Source organism: Agelaius tricolor, unplaced genomic scaffold, assembly GCF_023055355.1.
Source record: "Agelaius tricolor isolate 1412-34295 unplaced genomic scaffold, bAgeTri1.0.p SCAF_6, whole genome shotgun sequence".
NCBI classification, from domain to species: Eukaryota; Metazoa; Chordata; class Aves; order Passeriformes; family Icteridae; genus Agelaius; species Agelaius tricolor.
The window spans coordinates 459,652-476,694 of record NW_027269266.1 but is presented as its reverse complement, the minus strand read 5'-3'; the positions used below and the strand labels follow the sequence as shown (position 1 = coordinate 476,694).

The following is a 17,043-nucleotide window of genomic DNA, read 5'->3' as shown; positions in this document are numbered from 1 at the left end:
ACCCAGGGCCATTTTGACTTGCTGGTGTCCCTGAGATGTGCACAAGTGTGGCAGATAGGATGCAGGGCCTGCAGGAGACCCAGGGCCTCATGGATGGATGGATGGGCACATAGTCTGGAGCTCACCAAGTGGCATTGGAATCCCAGACTGCAACAAATGGATTCATTCTTGCTCTCTATTTTTTGCAGTAGATTCAGGTATCTAAATTTGGTTGCCTCCAATGAAGATGTCTGCATATATGCCATCTCCTATTATAAATTAATTTATGTAAAGAGAGATCAGCTAAAAGCTGGGCTGGAAGAACCCTTTGGATGAGGCTCCATCTCCTCATTTAAGACAGGGCACATTTTCTAGGGTATTTTACACCAAGGCTGGTGTCACCCTTCAGGAACTTATCACTTCTCTTCCCAAGTGCTCTCTCCACTCCCCTTACAATGGAGGAGTCAATCAGACAAATGCCAACAACCTCCACAAGGCACAAAGAGCCAGCCAGGCGGGTGAAACCATTGAGGATCCTGTTTTTCCTTGGTGGGAAACAGCTTGGCTTGACTTGCCTTGGCCTGCAGACACAGAGGACTCAGCTCAGCCCCATTATTTTGCCATCATCAGAGATTAGCAGCACAACCTCTGCCACTGCCCACTGGCTCATTAAGAGGTGCTAATTTCATGTGCTGCTGAGTGAGGTCTGCTGTGGTTCTGGTGTCTGTACAAAGTACCCATTTCCAGACAATCAGGCCTTTCACTTTAGCTGGTGTAAATTCTCTTTTGAAAAAAAAAAAAAAATCCCACTTGATCAGAATTTGTCTTCAAAATATTAGCAGGCAAGGGATAGAAAAACTCTGGTGTAGTTCTCAGTATCGTTAACAACCAGTAATTTTTAAGTGAAAATACAGTTCATATTATTCCAGAAAGTCTGTAATATGTGTTAATTCTGGGAACAGATGCTAAGAATTTATTTGCCTGCTTGAAAAGACATTTCACTTTGAAAAGAATTATTGCAGCAGAAACATTCTGTAGAAAAAAAGCCCTTTAATATGAACACAGTCTGCTCAGTCAAAAACATTTATTTTCCAGTGGAGAGCAGTGGGATGGACCTGTTTTCTGTCATCCTCTATTTTTTCCTGTTTTTCTGAGGATTGAAAAAGCAGCAGTACTGCTGCAGATACATGGATTGCCACATTCTGTGGAATTAAAGAGGCTTAAGTGGATTTGTGGTGATGTTCATCAGACCAGAGCCTGTCTCAGGGTTTCTAATGTTTAATTGGGACTCTATGTCATAGTAGAAGAAATGTGTAAATATAAAAAGAATGCTTTTGAGAAGATTTGCTATTCAGAAATGTTTCATTTCTTCCCAACAGAAAACTACACTGTACTCGAAATTACATTCACATGCACCTCTTCATGTCCTTCATCATGAGAGCCATCGCAGTCTTCATCAAGGATGTCATCCTGTTTGAAAGTGGGGAGTCTGAGCACTGCTTTGTGAGTTCAGTAAGTAGCCTTGCTCGAAATTTCCACCCCATTTTGTTGCCCCTCTTAAGCAATGCACCAATAATTACCTTGCAAATGCATGTGAGGTGGAACTTTGGTAAGATTTCAAATCCTCTTGTCATTTGAAAGGAAAAAGAAATCCATGATTGCTGCCATTTGACTTATATGGAGAAGGAATCAATTGATTATCTGAGTCCAAAATGTATATATTTCTATTTTATATCTGGTCCTTTCTGAAGCTGGACTTGATGGTCCTAGAGGTGTTTTTGAACCTTAAGGATTTCATCAGATCAAACCCACAATGAGGTTATACAGGATTTTGGGGCTCCTGTCAGTCCTGTGTCCATCTCCCTGCCACATGCTAATTTCTTGGATATCCTGGTCAAAGGAGGTTTGTGTTTAGGGACTCAATAAAACCTTTTCCTTCCATGAGGATGGGAGTCAGATCCAAATTCACATAACTAATGTTAGTTATCTATGGGATAAGTACTTCCACATGAGCTGTGTGTGTTATGTGCACCCACAGACAGTGGGCTCTAATTAATCAGTTCCCTGGAGGCTGGAATGCTGTTCAGTCCTTTGGGAAAAGGCCCCTGCCTGTGGGTGATTCTCTGGGCTCCAGTGACCAGATCTCTGCAGGATTTCAGGCAGGAAATCTCTGTGCAGACACCATCATCATCATCATCCATTTTTCATCTGAATCAGTATCCCACGCTTGCTGTCTGCAACTGTGAGATTTCCCTACTGGGATGATAAATAAGGGGAATAAAGGAGTTAAGTTATTTTTTTGCCTTTCAAAGTCAGTGTTATCAGCTGGAGCAAACATTAAGGAGGGAGAAGGGCTGTTTATCTAAAGGCCACGCTGACGTAAGAGGACACCAGTCATGAATAAATTTAGGCAGGAAATGGAAATCACCAAAATGAAGAGATGTGATCAGAAGTTATCCAGGGAAAAAAAAAAAAAAAAACAAAAAAAAAAAAAAAAAAAAAAAAAAAACCAAAAAAACCCCAGGAACCCTCCATAGTAAATTCAGAGCATTAGATGAGCTGCTTGCTGATACCTCTGGACCTGTTTCTTATGTCATACACCACCAGAAAAAAATACTCTTTTCTTCTCCATCCACCCAATTTCTTCCTTGCTTTCTGGCTTTCCTGTATCCTCACCCTGAGTCCTGTCCCTGCTGTTATAATGACCTTTCTGCTTGAGCATGTCTGAGTTGAAGCTCAGAGCAGCCTCCTCTCAGCTTTTCCCGAGAACTGTGTGCAGCATGATTCCTTTCCCTGTGTGCTCCCTCCTCCCTGTGATCCTCTCTGGATTCTTGGAATGGGATTTTCTTCTGAAGGTCCATGAATGGGTAGAAAGATGTGGAAACTGGAATCAATTGCCACAGATTAATTGTCAATGCCAATTGGCAGAGCAGCCAAGCCAGGAGAGGCCACAGAATGGGAACCCACCTCTCATCCCTGTGGGAGTTTGCACTGGATTCTGCTGGATCCAGTGTTTGCTTCTCATCCATGCAGAAACATTTCTGGGTGTAAATACAGAATTTTCCTGCAGAATCCAGAATACCTGAACTTTCAGGTAGCCCCCATGGGTACAACATTTTTATGTTTCTCCCCATCAGAAGATTTTTGAGTTAATTGCCAGCTCAGGGTGAATGGCTGGATGATGCATAATGATTATAAAATTATGTGGAACAAATCTGTCACCACCAGATTAGGCTGAGCATATCCCTTGCAGTCTAGAACCAGCATTTTGGACAATTTTTTTAGGTCACAGTCTAAAAACACTGACACAAAATGCCTCTCCTAACATTAATCAGATAGGAGAAATTGTTATAAAATCCATTCCTGTGGGGTTGGTTGGGTTAGCTTGAGCTAAGTTTGTGCTTTGAACTTGCAGGATAAAGCTGGACTTGGGAGTCCTGGTGCTAATTCATATTGTCAGGATTTTATACACAATTCACTGAAGGCTCTGTGTGTAATGGATGTGGCCTTGAGCTCCTTCAGTCTGGGGAGAGATTTCAACAAACAATTTGCTGAATGCTCTCACTGCTACTCTGGTTTAGAACAAGGCAAACCCAAAGCAACAAAGGTGTTTCATTGGAAGAGAAACACCACACTCAGTTCCTTTAGGGAATGAAAGGGTAAAGACAGAACAGATTTAGGGCTATAAAATCCAAATTAATAGAAACCTCTGCCAGCATTTATGATGTAGGCACCAAAGTCCTCAATTTGATATTACCTGCTGCAGTAAGAAGACTTTAAATTATGTTTTGTGCTCCAACCACACAAAAATACATTAACCAACAAATGTGTCAATGCTTCAATCAAGTAGGAACTCCAACAGAGGAAGACATATATGTAATTTAAAAACATTTTTAGTAGGCTTTTCTGTATTTTTCTTCATTTTACCTAGTTTAGGACACTTCAGGTATGGTTTTAACTCACCACCACTTTAAACTCAAAGAGAATTGGATTGCTACTGAGTTCAACACGAACAAACACCCCCAAAAATTAATTTGTTGAGCATTTCCATGGGCCACAGTGCCTGAGAATGTGGCTGTAAGTATTTCAGGGCCAGTGCAGCCAAATTATAAAATATATGTGATGAGCATCACTGAGTGATGGTGTGAGCCAGCAGTGGGTGATGTTTGCAGAGTGATGTGTAGCCCTTGGTCCTGCTTTATGGATAAACTCTCTCCTGGGGGAAAGAAAAGTCTTGCTGCTTGGGTGAAAAAATCAACCTGTTTTCACTGGGCAGAAATCCTGAGCTTGCAAGCAGGGCTTGTTTTTATGACTAAAGGGAGCAGGTTTAAATGACCTTTAAACCCAGAACCTGCACAAGGCCCCTTGTCCCACACCAAGGAAACTCAGCACTGGTGGCTTTGTAAATGTCCCTCACTCCTTCTCCTCCTCCCAGGTGTCCCAGCCTGTTAGATTTGTGCCTAGGCACAGTGAATGAAGGAATGAATACAGCCTCAAAGCCTGAAGAAGGAGCATCTTTGTGAGACACAAACCTACAGAATAAAAGCAGAGAATTGGCCTCATTTCCTCGTATTCCAAGAGTCAGCTCAAATAATAATACAAAAGATCCTTCAAGACACATTCCAAATTCTACCAATTAAGCAGAAATCAGAAAAAAAGCATGAAAGGAAGGAGATTTTGACATGACATCAACACAAATAATAGCCATACCAATAAAATATGGCAAACAAAATACAAATCCCAAATATGTACCACTGACACACGACATAATTAAAGGCTTGAGAGAAACAATTAAAGAGAGCAGCTTAAGCTCTCCCTACTATTAAAAAACACTTTTTATTATTATTATATTAATAATATTATATATTAATATAGAATTATAAAATTCTATATCAATAATTATAATTATATAATATAATTATATTATATAATTATATAATTATATTATGTAATTATATAACTATATAATATTTAATATATAAATTATATTATTATATATATTTAATTATATATATTATATATAATTACATATATATTATATATTTATATATATTATATATAATTTTATATATTATATATTTATATATATTATAAATTATATAATATTTTATATTATTATGATCTAGTACCTTATGACTGCAAATATATTACCACCACAATCTTAACAGATTCACAATATATACTATAAGGAGTCAAATAAAGAACTCTCACCAAATTAACAGAGACTTGTGCTAAAGCTCATGGGGAATCCTTAGACTGACCTCTTCCAAAACTGGATTTTTGTGGGATTTTCCAGTAAGAAACGAAACTCTGCAGGGAATTTTCTAGAGGGGTGTGATGGCCACGCACAGACACAATGTTCTGCTCAAGGTACCATGAGGAGACCATACCCACCTCCTCCCTCTCTCTCACAAAGTACTTATGTAGCTTTTAATTATAATTATGTGTAACTGAATCTTCCTATTGGCTTAAATGGATTAAAGCAGGCATCTGCTCGAGTGTGTTTGGCAGCTGGGGCTTTAAGCACTTGGATGTGGAGATGATGAGGCCCAGAGGGCTCTGTGGAACCACCCACCCTGAGTTCTTCAATAATTCTTCAATTCAGCTTCCTCAATATTGGTTTTGTCTCACTCAGGTTATGTTCTGTCTCACTAATTGGTCATTTCTGATGGAAAACTCACCACACGTGGCTTTTTTACATCTGCAGATTGTTCATTGTGTGTGAAAAATTTTTTACAGTCTGGATTTGCCTTTATTTTTTTTCTGGTTTGGTTTTTTGGGTTTTTGTTTTGTTTGTTTTGGTTTGGTTTTTGGTTATTTTTGGGTTTGGTTTTTTTTCCCTTCCAGACTCAAGAGACCTCCTTAGAAGTTTTAGTTTTTATCCCTGATTTCCTTAGGTTTAGTGCCCTTCCCTCTTGGCATTCCCACCATTTCTCTTCCCTTTTCCTTCTCTCCCTGGGATGCACCCTGCAGAAAACAACAGTCAAAACAACAAATGTGGCAGAAGGATTGAACTGAACACTTCAATCATTGTTTTATTTAATTTTTTGTGGGTTTAGGGATAGGTTTTGATATAGTTTCATTACTGTCATATCTGGATGGCATAATAATGATGAACCACTTACATTTCAAGCCCTGCTGAAGACAAAGCCAACAGTTTGCTGGAAACAAAGATCAGATTCTACAGATTAAATTCAGGCTGGCGTTTTTTTCTGAGCTCTGCAAGTTTCCCCTTGCTGGAGATTCAGCCAAGGGAGATCACATAATTTATCTTTTCCCTTTTGTATTATTCCAGTAAAACAAAAAAAAAAATCCAAAGCAAAAATTATTCCTTGCAAAGGAGAGTGGGAGTTCAGCAGTTGAGAATTTGCATGCATATCTCATCTTTTCAGAGTGAAAAATTGGTGGTTTTTTACTTTAATTCCCTCAGGACAAACTGATAACAGCTACAGGCCCCTAAATGAATTTTATTTATGGAAGTTGAAGACAGATACGTTTTCATTTCCAGCAGTGAGGCTACTCAGATCCATGTGGGAGCACCATGATTTGCAGGCTGATGGAGAAATGCAACAGTAGAAGGTTTTTTATGCACCTGTGTTAAAGCAAAACAAATGTTAGAGAGTCAGCTGTTTCCTTGGGTGATATCTGATGATCACTGCTACAGTCTAAGGTTTACAGCAAAACAGAGGGGAATGGAAAAAAAAGAACAAAACAAAACAAAACAAAAAAAAACCAAACAAGCCCTAGAGAAAGGTCCTGTAAATCATGCAAAACAACGGAAAGAAAGCAGAGGGAAGGAATGGAGGCAGAAGATTAAAAAAAAAAAACAGGAATGGAGGCAGAAGGAAATAAAACAGGAATGGAGGCAGAAGGGAATAATCCAGGAATTGAGGCTGAAGGAAATAAAACAGGAATTGAGGCTGAAGGAAATAAAACAGGAATGGGAAATAAATAGGGAAATAAAACAGAAGGGAAAACCCATGAATGAAGGCAGAAGGAAAAAAAACCAGGAATGGAGGCAGAAGGAAATAACCCAGGAATGAAGGTCAAATTGGCAGAGCTCTGGAGGAGGAATTTTCTTTACTTCAGTGATTCTGTGATCCTGGACACAGCAGTGCCACCATCATGGGCTGGCACCAACACACAAAAAAAGAGAGGAATTGGGAAAAATGAGAGGAAGGGCTTTATTAAAACCCTGATCACCTTCTCTTTTTAGTTGCTGGCTTGTGGTTGACATGGTTTGCCACTTGCAGGTGTGCTCATGAGTGCCTTTATCCTGTGATTGATGAGCACAAAACAGCCACAGTTAACTCATTTACCAAAATAATTCTATTTTTACACCTGAACTCAACTCTGAGTCATCTGACACCCAGGTTAGACCAGCCAGAGCTAATCAGCATCTCAGAAACACTCACAAGACAGCTCCCCAAAAATCAAACAGGAATTCCTGAGAGACAAAATAGAAAGGCTGAGTCCTTCAAGACTGACAGTTACATAACCCCTGTTAAAACCAGCAAAGAGAAATTCTTAAATCGCCTCGAGGATCACAGTCATGGGGCTTAAAGTTGGTTCTTGTGTGAGGGAAAGCAGACAAAAGAGTTTCTTCCTGAATCCTGAATCCAGTGTTGGATTTGAGGAAGCCTGCATGGGAAGTGGGCAAGGCATGAAGAGCAGCCATGTGCACCACATTTTTCATCAGTGTAAAGTGGTACAATTTATTTTAATACAAAATTTACAGGTGCAACTCCATTTATTTTAATACAAAATTCACTGGTGCAACTCCATTTATTTTAATACAAAATTCATTGGTGCAACTCAATTTGTTTTAATACAAAATTTACTGGTGCAACTCCATTTGTTTTAATCACTGCAGGATCTGCCCCTGCCATGCTTTGCACATGAAATAGAAGCTGTATCATGTAATTTCCTTGTAAATCCTCACCTCATCCCTGGAAGTGTCCAAAGGCAGGTTGGACAGAGCTTGGGGCACCCTGGGACAGTGAAAGATGCCCGGCCCATGGCAGGGAGTGCACTGGTTGATATTTAAGGTTTCCAGCCCAAAACATTCTGGGATTCTGTTTCTATAAATGCCTTACCATTTTCAGCTGGCACTAAGGAGGTGAAAGCACAGAGAAAACCCAAATTTAAACCAGCTTTAATTTAAGTCTTAGGACTTTGGATTGAGCTCTTTCTGCAGAAATAATTCCCTAATGAGGGGTACAATGCTCCATCCAGGTTCAGTAATAGCCCAACCTTTATTGCAGGTAGGCACAGGAAAGAAATAGAAATAGAAATAATAGAAATTATATTATAGAATATAGGGAAATAGAAATAGAAATAGAAATAGAAATAGAAATAGAAATAGAAATAGAAATAGAAATAAACTGATCCAAAAGCTTCTTCCTGATGTCTCCATTGCTCCACATTTTGATGGGAGCAGGAAAGCCTTACCTGGCTGAGGCAGGGGGGTGTGCCTGGGTCAGGCTGCACAGTCCAGCTCATCCATCTGGGAATGGCATTTCTGCTTTATCAAGTGGTAACAAATCCACGAGCCCAGACACAAATCCAGGTTCTAATGGCTTCATAAATTGCCCAGTGACAGCTGACATGAGGCGAGTACTGCAGGGCGTGCTCTCGGGGCAATGATGGGTGCATGAAAATGTAATGGATTGTGACCTGAAGGAAAGCAGGTTAAGATAAATGGAATTAATTAGCTACTGGTAAGGCTTTAGAGTGCTCTTGCATAATGTTTCTGAGGCACCATGGGTGCAGAGCAGGAAGCTAACAGGGAAAATGTGGGTTTGGGAGCTCTTCTTCCTATGCCTGAGGCAGGCAGTGACCATGAATCCGGTTAAATTGATCTGCCCGTGCTGTTAATAATACATTTTTACACTTAGAGTTGAAGCCTCTGAAAGGTTCATCATCAAGACATAAGATGACTATTCCCATGAAGGTCTTTTATTTTTCATAAGTCCTGATAGATCATAAATTGCTTTCACAGAGACTTTCACACTGGAGTCCATGGTGAGCCCCTTTGCTTCTGTCAAGATGGCTTTTTAAGAATTTCTTCAATCACATTTCTTCATTCACAGATATTGTTCCTAATACCCTAAATTTCTGTGTATCTCCCAGGAGGAGCTGCAGAGCCACTCACTAGTGCAGCAATTTATTGTGGGAAATTCCCTGCTTGTCACAGCCTGTGACAGGGAGGGAGGGAAGGAGTCAAAGGCACCCAATTGATTTAGGAGGAATTTACTCGTTCGAGTTTTTGAAGACAATTCACCTTGATTATCAAACATAAACTTTGTGGGGCTTTTTTTAGAGCCCACCTGTTTGAACCTGGTCTACAACTGCAATTAAGCTGAGGGAAGAAATTAAAGTGATGGCTTTTTGCCAGGCAGTCTGGCTTGTTTGTTTTTACTTTGCTTTTTTGCTGTTGTTACACAACAGGTTGGGTGTGCTAAGCCTGAGTTGGCCTAAGTTAGTTTCTTTCTCTTTCTCTTTTTCTTTCTCTTTTTCTCTATTTCTCTTTCTCCTTTTCCTTCTCTTTCTCTTTTTCTCTATTATTTTTCTTTCTCTTTCTCCTTTTCCTTCTCTTTCTCTTTTTCTCTATTATTTTTCTTTCTCTTTCTCCTTTTCCTTCTCTTTCTCTTTTTCTCTATTATTTTTCTTTCTCTTTCTCCTTTTCCTTCTCTTTCTCTTTTTCTCTATTATTTTTCTTTCTCTTTCTCCTTTTCCTTCTCTTTCTCTTTTTCTCTATTATTTTTCTTTCTCTTTCTCCTTTTCCTTCTCTTTCTCTTTTTCTCTATTATTTTTCTTTCTCTTTCTCCTTTTCCTTCTCTTTCTCTTTTTCTCTATTATTTTTCTTTCTCTTTCTCCTTTTCCTTCTCTTTCTCTTTTTCTCTATTATGTTTCTTTCTCTTTTTCCTTTTCCTTCTCTTTCTCTTTTTCTCTATTATTTTTCTTTCTCTTTTTCTTTCTCTTTTTCTTTCTCTTTCTCTTTCTCTTTTTCCTTTCTCTTTCTCTCTCTCCTGGGGACACGTTTTAGTGGTGGCCTTGGCAGTGCTGGATTTACACACATGGAAAGGGAGGGATTTTCATGGGAAAAGCAACTGGTACATCCTTGATGCAGCTCTAAGGAGAGGAACAAGAGAGGAGCCAGAAAACCAAGGGAAAAACCATCTCACTGCCACATCTGCTGTGGACATGAGCAGAGCAAGATCCCTGAGGAAAGACAAGGAAATAATCTGTAAATGAGCCTGTGGGAGAAGAGAGAGTAGCAAAAGCAGTGATGTAATTCAGCTTTTTCTCTTGAAAATGTCTGATCTAAAAATAGCCCATGTTAGTCTTTCAACAGTGACACATCGTGAGGTTTGCTCTTTATGGAAAAAAAATAAATTCTAGAGATGTAATGGCTCCTCTCTGCCCTGTGCCTGTCATCTAAAGGGTAAGATATCTTACATAAAAGAGGATTTTATTCCCCAGCATTAAACCAGCCTCTCTGAGGCTGAATTTTATCAGTCAGGAAGGTGGAGACCCATTACCAAGGGCTGCATGGAATAAGGTCTCCCAAAAGCCAGGAAGGGCTGTTTTCCAAATGTGCCACTGTCAAAGAGGATCAACTGGATCATCAGCAATCAAACTGCACCTCTTTTAAACTTACCCACTTTAGGCAGCACTAGCGAGCCCAGGCAGTGGAAAAATGTCATTATTTAATTTTAAGGACAGGACAGTGCATCCAGCTCTGTTCCAATGCCACAGGGGATCCCTGGCTGCAAGACATTACTGCCATGCACTCAAAATGCTGCACAAAAAGGTCTTTTCTCCAGGTAAAACCAAAAATTCCAGGAGTGATAGGAACTGCTCAAATAAGCCAATATCCCTCAGCAAGGAGAAAAGAATTGATCTGCTACCCAGGAAAAGAAAAAGTTGCCAAAACCCAGCTGCTGCCCATGTGCATGGAGAAATAAAACCATAAAATAAATAAATTAATTTAATTATAGAATTATTAAGGTTGGACAGACCTAGAGGATGATCAGATCCGGCTGCTAACCATGATCCACCTCAGCTTTGTGACAAGCCACCACCCCTTTAAGGGAGGGATTAGGGTCAGAGACTGCCACAAAATTGATGTTTGCCAGTGCTGGGAGAAGAGGGGATGGATTTGGATCTGCAATTTCTGCTGCCACAGGCCTGAGTTCAGCACAGCTTTCTCTCTGTACAGCAATAGCTCTGCAAAGTCAGGCTGGAAATCCCTTCCTGAGGGATTTCCTTTCCTTTTCTGCCGGGCAGAAGCCACGTGCACTGTTTGTGAGCAGCCTTCCCTTGTCCTGTGAAGCCTTGCAGCCCCTTGTGCTGTGCTCCTGCCTCTGCCACGAGTTCAGTGCAACCATCCAGAAGTGATCCCCTGGTGCACAATCCCCAAAGGAAATCTTTGTTTTACAGGCAGGTGGTTGAGGTGCATCAGATCTGCCCCCTCAAACCTCAGGTTTTGTGTGCTTGAAATGGCTCCTGAGGCATTAAAAAGTCTTTTTTTCCCAGCCCCACTACCAAGGTTCTTTGGCTTTGCTTTTCAAGGTTGTTTATTTTCTCTTACCTATTACATTCTTTCTCTGACCTGCTGAGATCTGTCCAGCAGGTTGGTTTGTGGCACACTGACCGCCCTTGGGGTGGTGTTGGCTTTTTATACTAAAACCTACCTGTACTTTATTTACAATAATTTTCCAATACCTATCACCTATGTTAGACAGTCTGTCTCTATTCTAAACCAATCAAACAGTGTCACCATCACCCAGAAGATGGAAGACAAGAAGAAGAAGAAGGACAGGACATACCCAGATTCCTCCATCTTGCCTCTTGAACCCCCATTCTAAATCCCAAAAAAATCTACGTTGTCACCCTGTGATAAATTCACTGTCATTCTACTCAAACTCTTGTGGTTTCTAAATCCTCACACAAAGTTGGGAATTGTTTCCATGGGCTAAAATCAAAGGCACAGGTGGTTTTGACTCCATGCCAAGGTCTCTGAGCCCCTGCCAGGGTCTCGAGTCCTCCAGGGCAGCCAGAACAATGTCCTGGGCTCTGACAGTGTCTCACCTGGGAGCTGCTGAATTAGGGCCAAACACCCACAAAGTGAAACCATGAAGGAATTCACTCACACACAGATCCCTGCAAACACACCAAGCAGGCTTTGGGGAAAAGGAAGGAGGGGTGGCAGTGTCACACAGCCACATGCACACAAAATCAGGGAGAAACCAAAGCTGTGGTGATGTATTGTATTTGCTGGGATCCCCGACAAAGGGAGGAATGATGAATCTGACTCCATGTGCTCAGAAGGCTAATTTATTATTTCATGATACTGTATTATATTAAAGAATACTATACTAAACTATACTAAAGAATACAGAAAGGATACTTACAGAAGGCTAAAAAGATAATAATGAAAACTCCTGACTCTCTCCAGAGTCTCTACACAGCTTGGCCCTGATTGGCCAAAGAGTGAAAACAACTCACAGCAGAATCCAATGAAACAATCACCTGTGGGTGAACAATCTCCAAACACATTCCACATGAGCACAACACAGGAGAAGCAAATGAGATAAGAATTGTTTTCCTTTTTCTCTGAGGCTTTTCAGCTTCCCAGGAGAAAAATCCTGGGTGAAGGGGTTTTCCAAAAAATGTGAATGGCAAGGTGATGCCATTGGGATGAGGCTGCTGCATCCCCACCTTTGACAGCCCAGCCCTGTGCCGCCTTCCCTCCTTCAGGCAGCCCCTGAAGTCACATACAGAATATTCTGAGTTGGGAAGGAGTTCACCTCCCAGGTGGTTACCAGGAGCCCAGCAGGGTCCCCAGGGTCACACACTGATGGGTTTGGGGGTGAGGGTGGGGACAGTTCCTCCCTAAACACATGGCATTGAAAAAACTCTTCCCACACTTCTCCTTTTAACCAGTGTTTTGTAGCAACTGCTTTCAGCAGGAGAGGAGTAGAGGGACAAATGAGGTGTTGTCACTGGTGCTCTAAATTAATATTGTTGCTCTAAATCAAATATTCTACACGTGCAGGACACCAGGGAAGTGCCACCAGCCAGGGAGTGAGAGCAAACTCTTGCCCCAGAAAATGCAGAGTGTCACCCACTGAAAGCAGCAGGGCAATTGCTGAGCCAACACCTGGAGGGTGTGTAATGATGCAGTGGGTGCCAAGTGTCAGAAATTTCCCTTGAGTGTCAGAAATTTCCATTTGTATTTATTTCTTTGCTAAGGGAACTGTTCCCATTACCTGAGCTGCAGTGAAATCTCCACACAGCAAGTTACTGTGTTTAATTATTCATTTCCTGAAGGTAAACAATTCACCTTCCCTTTTCAAATCTCTCCCCTTCCACAGCAATAAAATCTCTGCATGGTTTTGTGTGCTTTCCCTGCTTCTCCTGCCTATATTTTATTTTATTTTATTTTATTTTATTTTATTTTATTTTATTTTATTTTATTTTATTTATTATCCTTTATTTTAAAAATGCATATCCCAGTCCTTCTTCTCCTAGAGAGGAGCAACTTCTTGTAGACTTTTCACCATAGAATTCATTCCATAAGGAGTTCAGGTGCTGCACAAAGCAACCCCAAAGATACACCCAGAGCAAGGGTTACTGGTAATTTGGTGGAAATTTCTTTCCTGTGGGAATGTGCTGTAGTTCCTAACACAGGGCACCACTGTGTGGATTTGTGGATTTTTGGGTTTGTGTTTTGGTTTTTTTTTGTTGTTTTTTTTTTTTTTTTGTTTGTTTGGTTTTTTTTCTTTGTTAAGGTTGGGATTAAATGTGTGAGATGATATTTCTTGTTTGGACTCAGATGTTTATTAGTTCTTATTACATTACAGTCTCGTAAAGTGTGAGTTTAATAGTAATTCTTTCTAATGAGTTAAAAATGGAGCTGTATCTTTTTTTATAAGGTTTTTTTTTAAGTATAAACTGTCTAATTAAGAAATTACACAAGTTATTTTTGCTTCTAACTTAATAACTAACTACTCATGGTCTGTAATGCAGATTTTTTTATCTAATTGCACAATATTACTTATGGTCGTGAAGAAGAAGGTGAAGAAGGACCAGCTTCTGCTTTAAAACCTCCATCTTGCTTTATATATATATTACTGCATTCTAAAACCTACAACTCTAAGTTTTCCACCATGTGATATCACACACTTCTATTCAAACTCCACACCCACAATCCCAGTTCTGTCATTCCATTTTGGAAGCTTCTCCACAGCCTCAGGTCAAATGCAGTGTTCTCTTGGGGGTCAGCACAGAAAGTCTGAAATTCTCAGTAACCAGGGTTCCAACAGTTCACCACTGCTCATTTCTTCTCTTCCAGGTGGGCTGCAAGGCCATGATGGTTTTCTTCCAGTACTGTGTCATGGCCAACTTCTTCTGGCTGCTGGTGGAGGGGTTGTACCTTCACACCCTGCTGGTCATCTCCTTCTTCTCGGAGAGGAAATACTTCTGGTGGTACATCCTGATCGGCTGGGGTACGCTCCAGGACGAGATCCTGACTGGTGATTTTAGCAGGAATTTAGCACAGATACCTGGGCACTCAGGTGGGGCAGAGATGTTGTCCTGGTTTAGGGCAAATTTGGGAGAAAACCTCCAAAAGGGGCCCCTCCAGAAAGCAAACCCACACAGCCCCTCTCCCCAACCAGTTTGGGAAGGATTCCTCAGGGAGAAGTGGAAAGAACCTGTTTATTTAACAGGCACAGCACCCCCCAGCACACAAAATGAACAATACCAAGTGACAACACCCTTTCTTCACTCTGAAAAAGATGACAAATTCAGAAAGTCTCTCCTGGGGATGGTCGCTCTGTTATCAGTTGGTTCTGTGCTGGGGCAGCTGCTGCAGCCACAAGGTGCAAACTCTCAGTGTTCCCAGATCCCAGTCCAGAGCAGGCTCAAGTGGTTCCAAGAATGGGAAATAAAACAGTCCAGGGAAAATTCAGACTGCCTAGCTAAACTAACTAATGAGTAGAAGCACAAGCAGGAGCAAGAGCAAAGCAAAAGGAAGAACAAAAAACAGCCAAAGCAGCACCATGTACTGCCCTGTCTCTGTGTCCTGCCAGCCATGGGGGAGCGGCTGATAACAAAACCAAAACAAAACTTTCACGCTTCAGAGCCAGTCTTGAAGGCACAGAATATAATATCCAGCATAAACAGAACACACAAATGGAGATACAAGCATCATAATGTCACCCTAGGACAGATGTTGTAGACAGCACCCAGCCCCCCTAAGTCCCGAGAAGGATTTGGGGTGATTGGTGGATGAGAGGCTGGACATGAGTTCAAAACATGCCCAAAAACCCAACTGAGTCCTGGGCTGCATCAAAGGAATCGTGACCAGCAGGCTGAGGGAGGTGATTCTGTCCCTCTGCTCTCCTCATCTGAGATCCACCTGCAGAGATGCTGCCAGCCATGGGGTTTCCCAAAATAAAAAGGTTGTAGAGCAACTGGAGCAACTCCAGAGGAGGTCATGGAGCTGCTCCAGGGCTGGGGCCAGGCTGGGAATGTTCACCTGGAGAAGGGAAAGATCCAGAGAGAGCTCAGAGCCCCTTCCAGAGCCTAAAGGGGCTCCAGGAGAGCTGGAGAGGAACTTGGGACAAGGGATGGAGGGACAGGACACAGGGAATGGCTTCAAACTGACAGAGAGTAGATTTAGATTGGATATTGGGAAGGAATTCCTTGATCCTGACTGGAACCTGAATTTGGTATCATACACTGACCTTAAATTGTAAGGATGGATCCCAGCAAAGCAGAACTCCTGGACTGAACCAGACACTGAATTCAGGCCAGCCAGCTGCCCTGAGATCATCCCATCACCTGTGTGCTAGTGCTGATAACCTTCTGCTCACTGCATTGGTGATTTCTCCAGCCTTAGTGCAAATCCAGTCTCAAACACATCAAATAAAATTAAATTAATGTAATATAATGAAAATTAAAAAATATTTTTAAAAAAGCAAAGCAAAATAAAATTAGAAAAATGGTAAGGAAGAGAGAATTGAGCTCTTCACAAAATAACTCACAACTGAATTGCTGACTTATGCAAATTAATCCCACCAGATCAACTTCTTTTATTTCTCAAAAAAAGAAACATTTTTTTTCCCCTTTCATGCCTTTTAGTTGAAGATTTATGTTTAAGTAAGCTAATAACTTTCTACCGCCTGCTCTCAATGGCTGAAACTGAGAAATAATAAGAGCAGGGAAGAATCTTGAGGAGAAAAAGTAAAATAAAACTGAGCCATGTCCAGGGACATGCCAGGACTCGGGATTTTCTCAATTATCCATGGGTAATGGAGTAACTTCCATTAAAAGTGGCAGGAGCTACGCTCAGCTTCACACTGCAAAGCAGAGATGCTTCTCCATGCTCTGGCAGAAGGAGGGATGATGGGAGCAGGTCTCATTTCAGTTCCTCAGGTCAGACCTTTGTTAAACTCACCTTGTGCTCCAGATATGCCTTATTTCAGCACTGGAGAGCTGGCGGGTTTTAAAGAAAAATGCATGGAGGTAATGATTTAAATCAAAGGAAATTTCTTGCACTCCCAATGTGTCCTGAGGTTGCTTGGGTGCAGAGGGGCAATTCCAGAACATGGCAAGTGCTTGAGGGATATTTTGGCCTTTCAGTCATCCATCATTTGCAAGAGCATCAGGGATGGATCTGGAATGGATTACACATGAATTAATAATTTGGATGCACTAATTACATTAATTTTTACTGGGTTTAGTACCATTGCACTTGGAAATCACTGGTAATAAAATGTACACAATCTGTGAGGAACACAGAGCAAAGAGACATGTCCTTCCTGGAGTATTTCCAACCTAAATCCAGTCAAAGATAAGAGAGAGGAAAGAGCCAGCACAAGGATGGGACAAAACCACCCAAACGTGGCAGATCATGGAGTGAAGAGCAGAGGCAGCTTCACCTGTGAATTTGGCACTCCAGGTTCCCTTACAGGGCAAAAGGGTCCAGGGATGTTTCATTTTTATTGTTCTAAATCAAACATTTAACATAGCTGGATGCCCTGTGTGTGA

At 41.1% G+C, this 17,043-nt stretch overlaps 1 protein-coding gene across 1 annotated transcript in view; it reads left to right on the top strand.

Annotated features, from left to right (window-relative positions):
- VIPR1 (vasoactive intestinal peptide receptor 1) overlaps positions 1-17,043 on the top strand; it is a 121,358-nt gene that overhangs the window by 80,878 nt on the left and 23,437 nt on the right. Inside the window, exons 6-7 of the mRNA XM_071428489.1 lie at positions 1,359-1,491; positions 14,342-14,495. Of these exons, the coding sequence (XP_071284590.1) occupies positions 1,359-1,491; positions 14,342-14,495 (287 nt within the window). The remainder of the gene's footprint in view (positions 1-1,358; positions 1,492-14,341; positions 14,496-17,043) is intronic.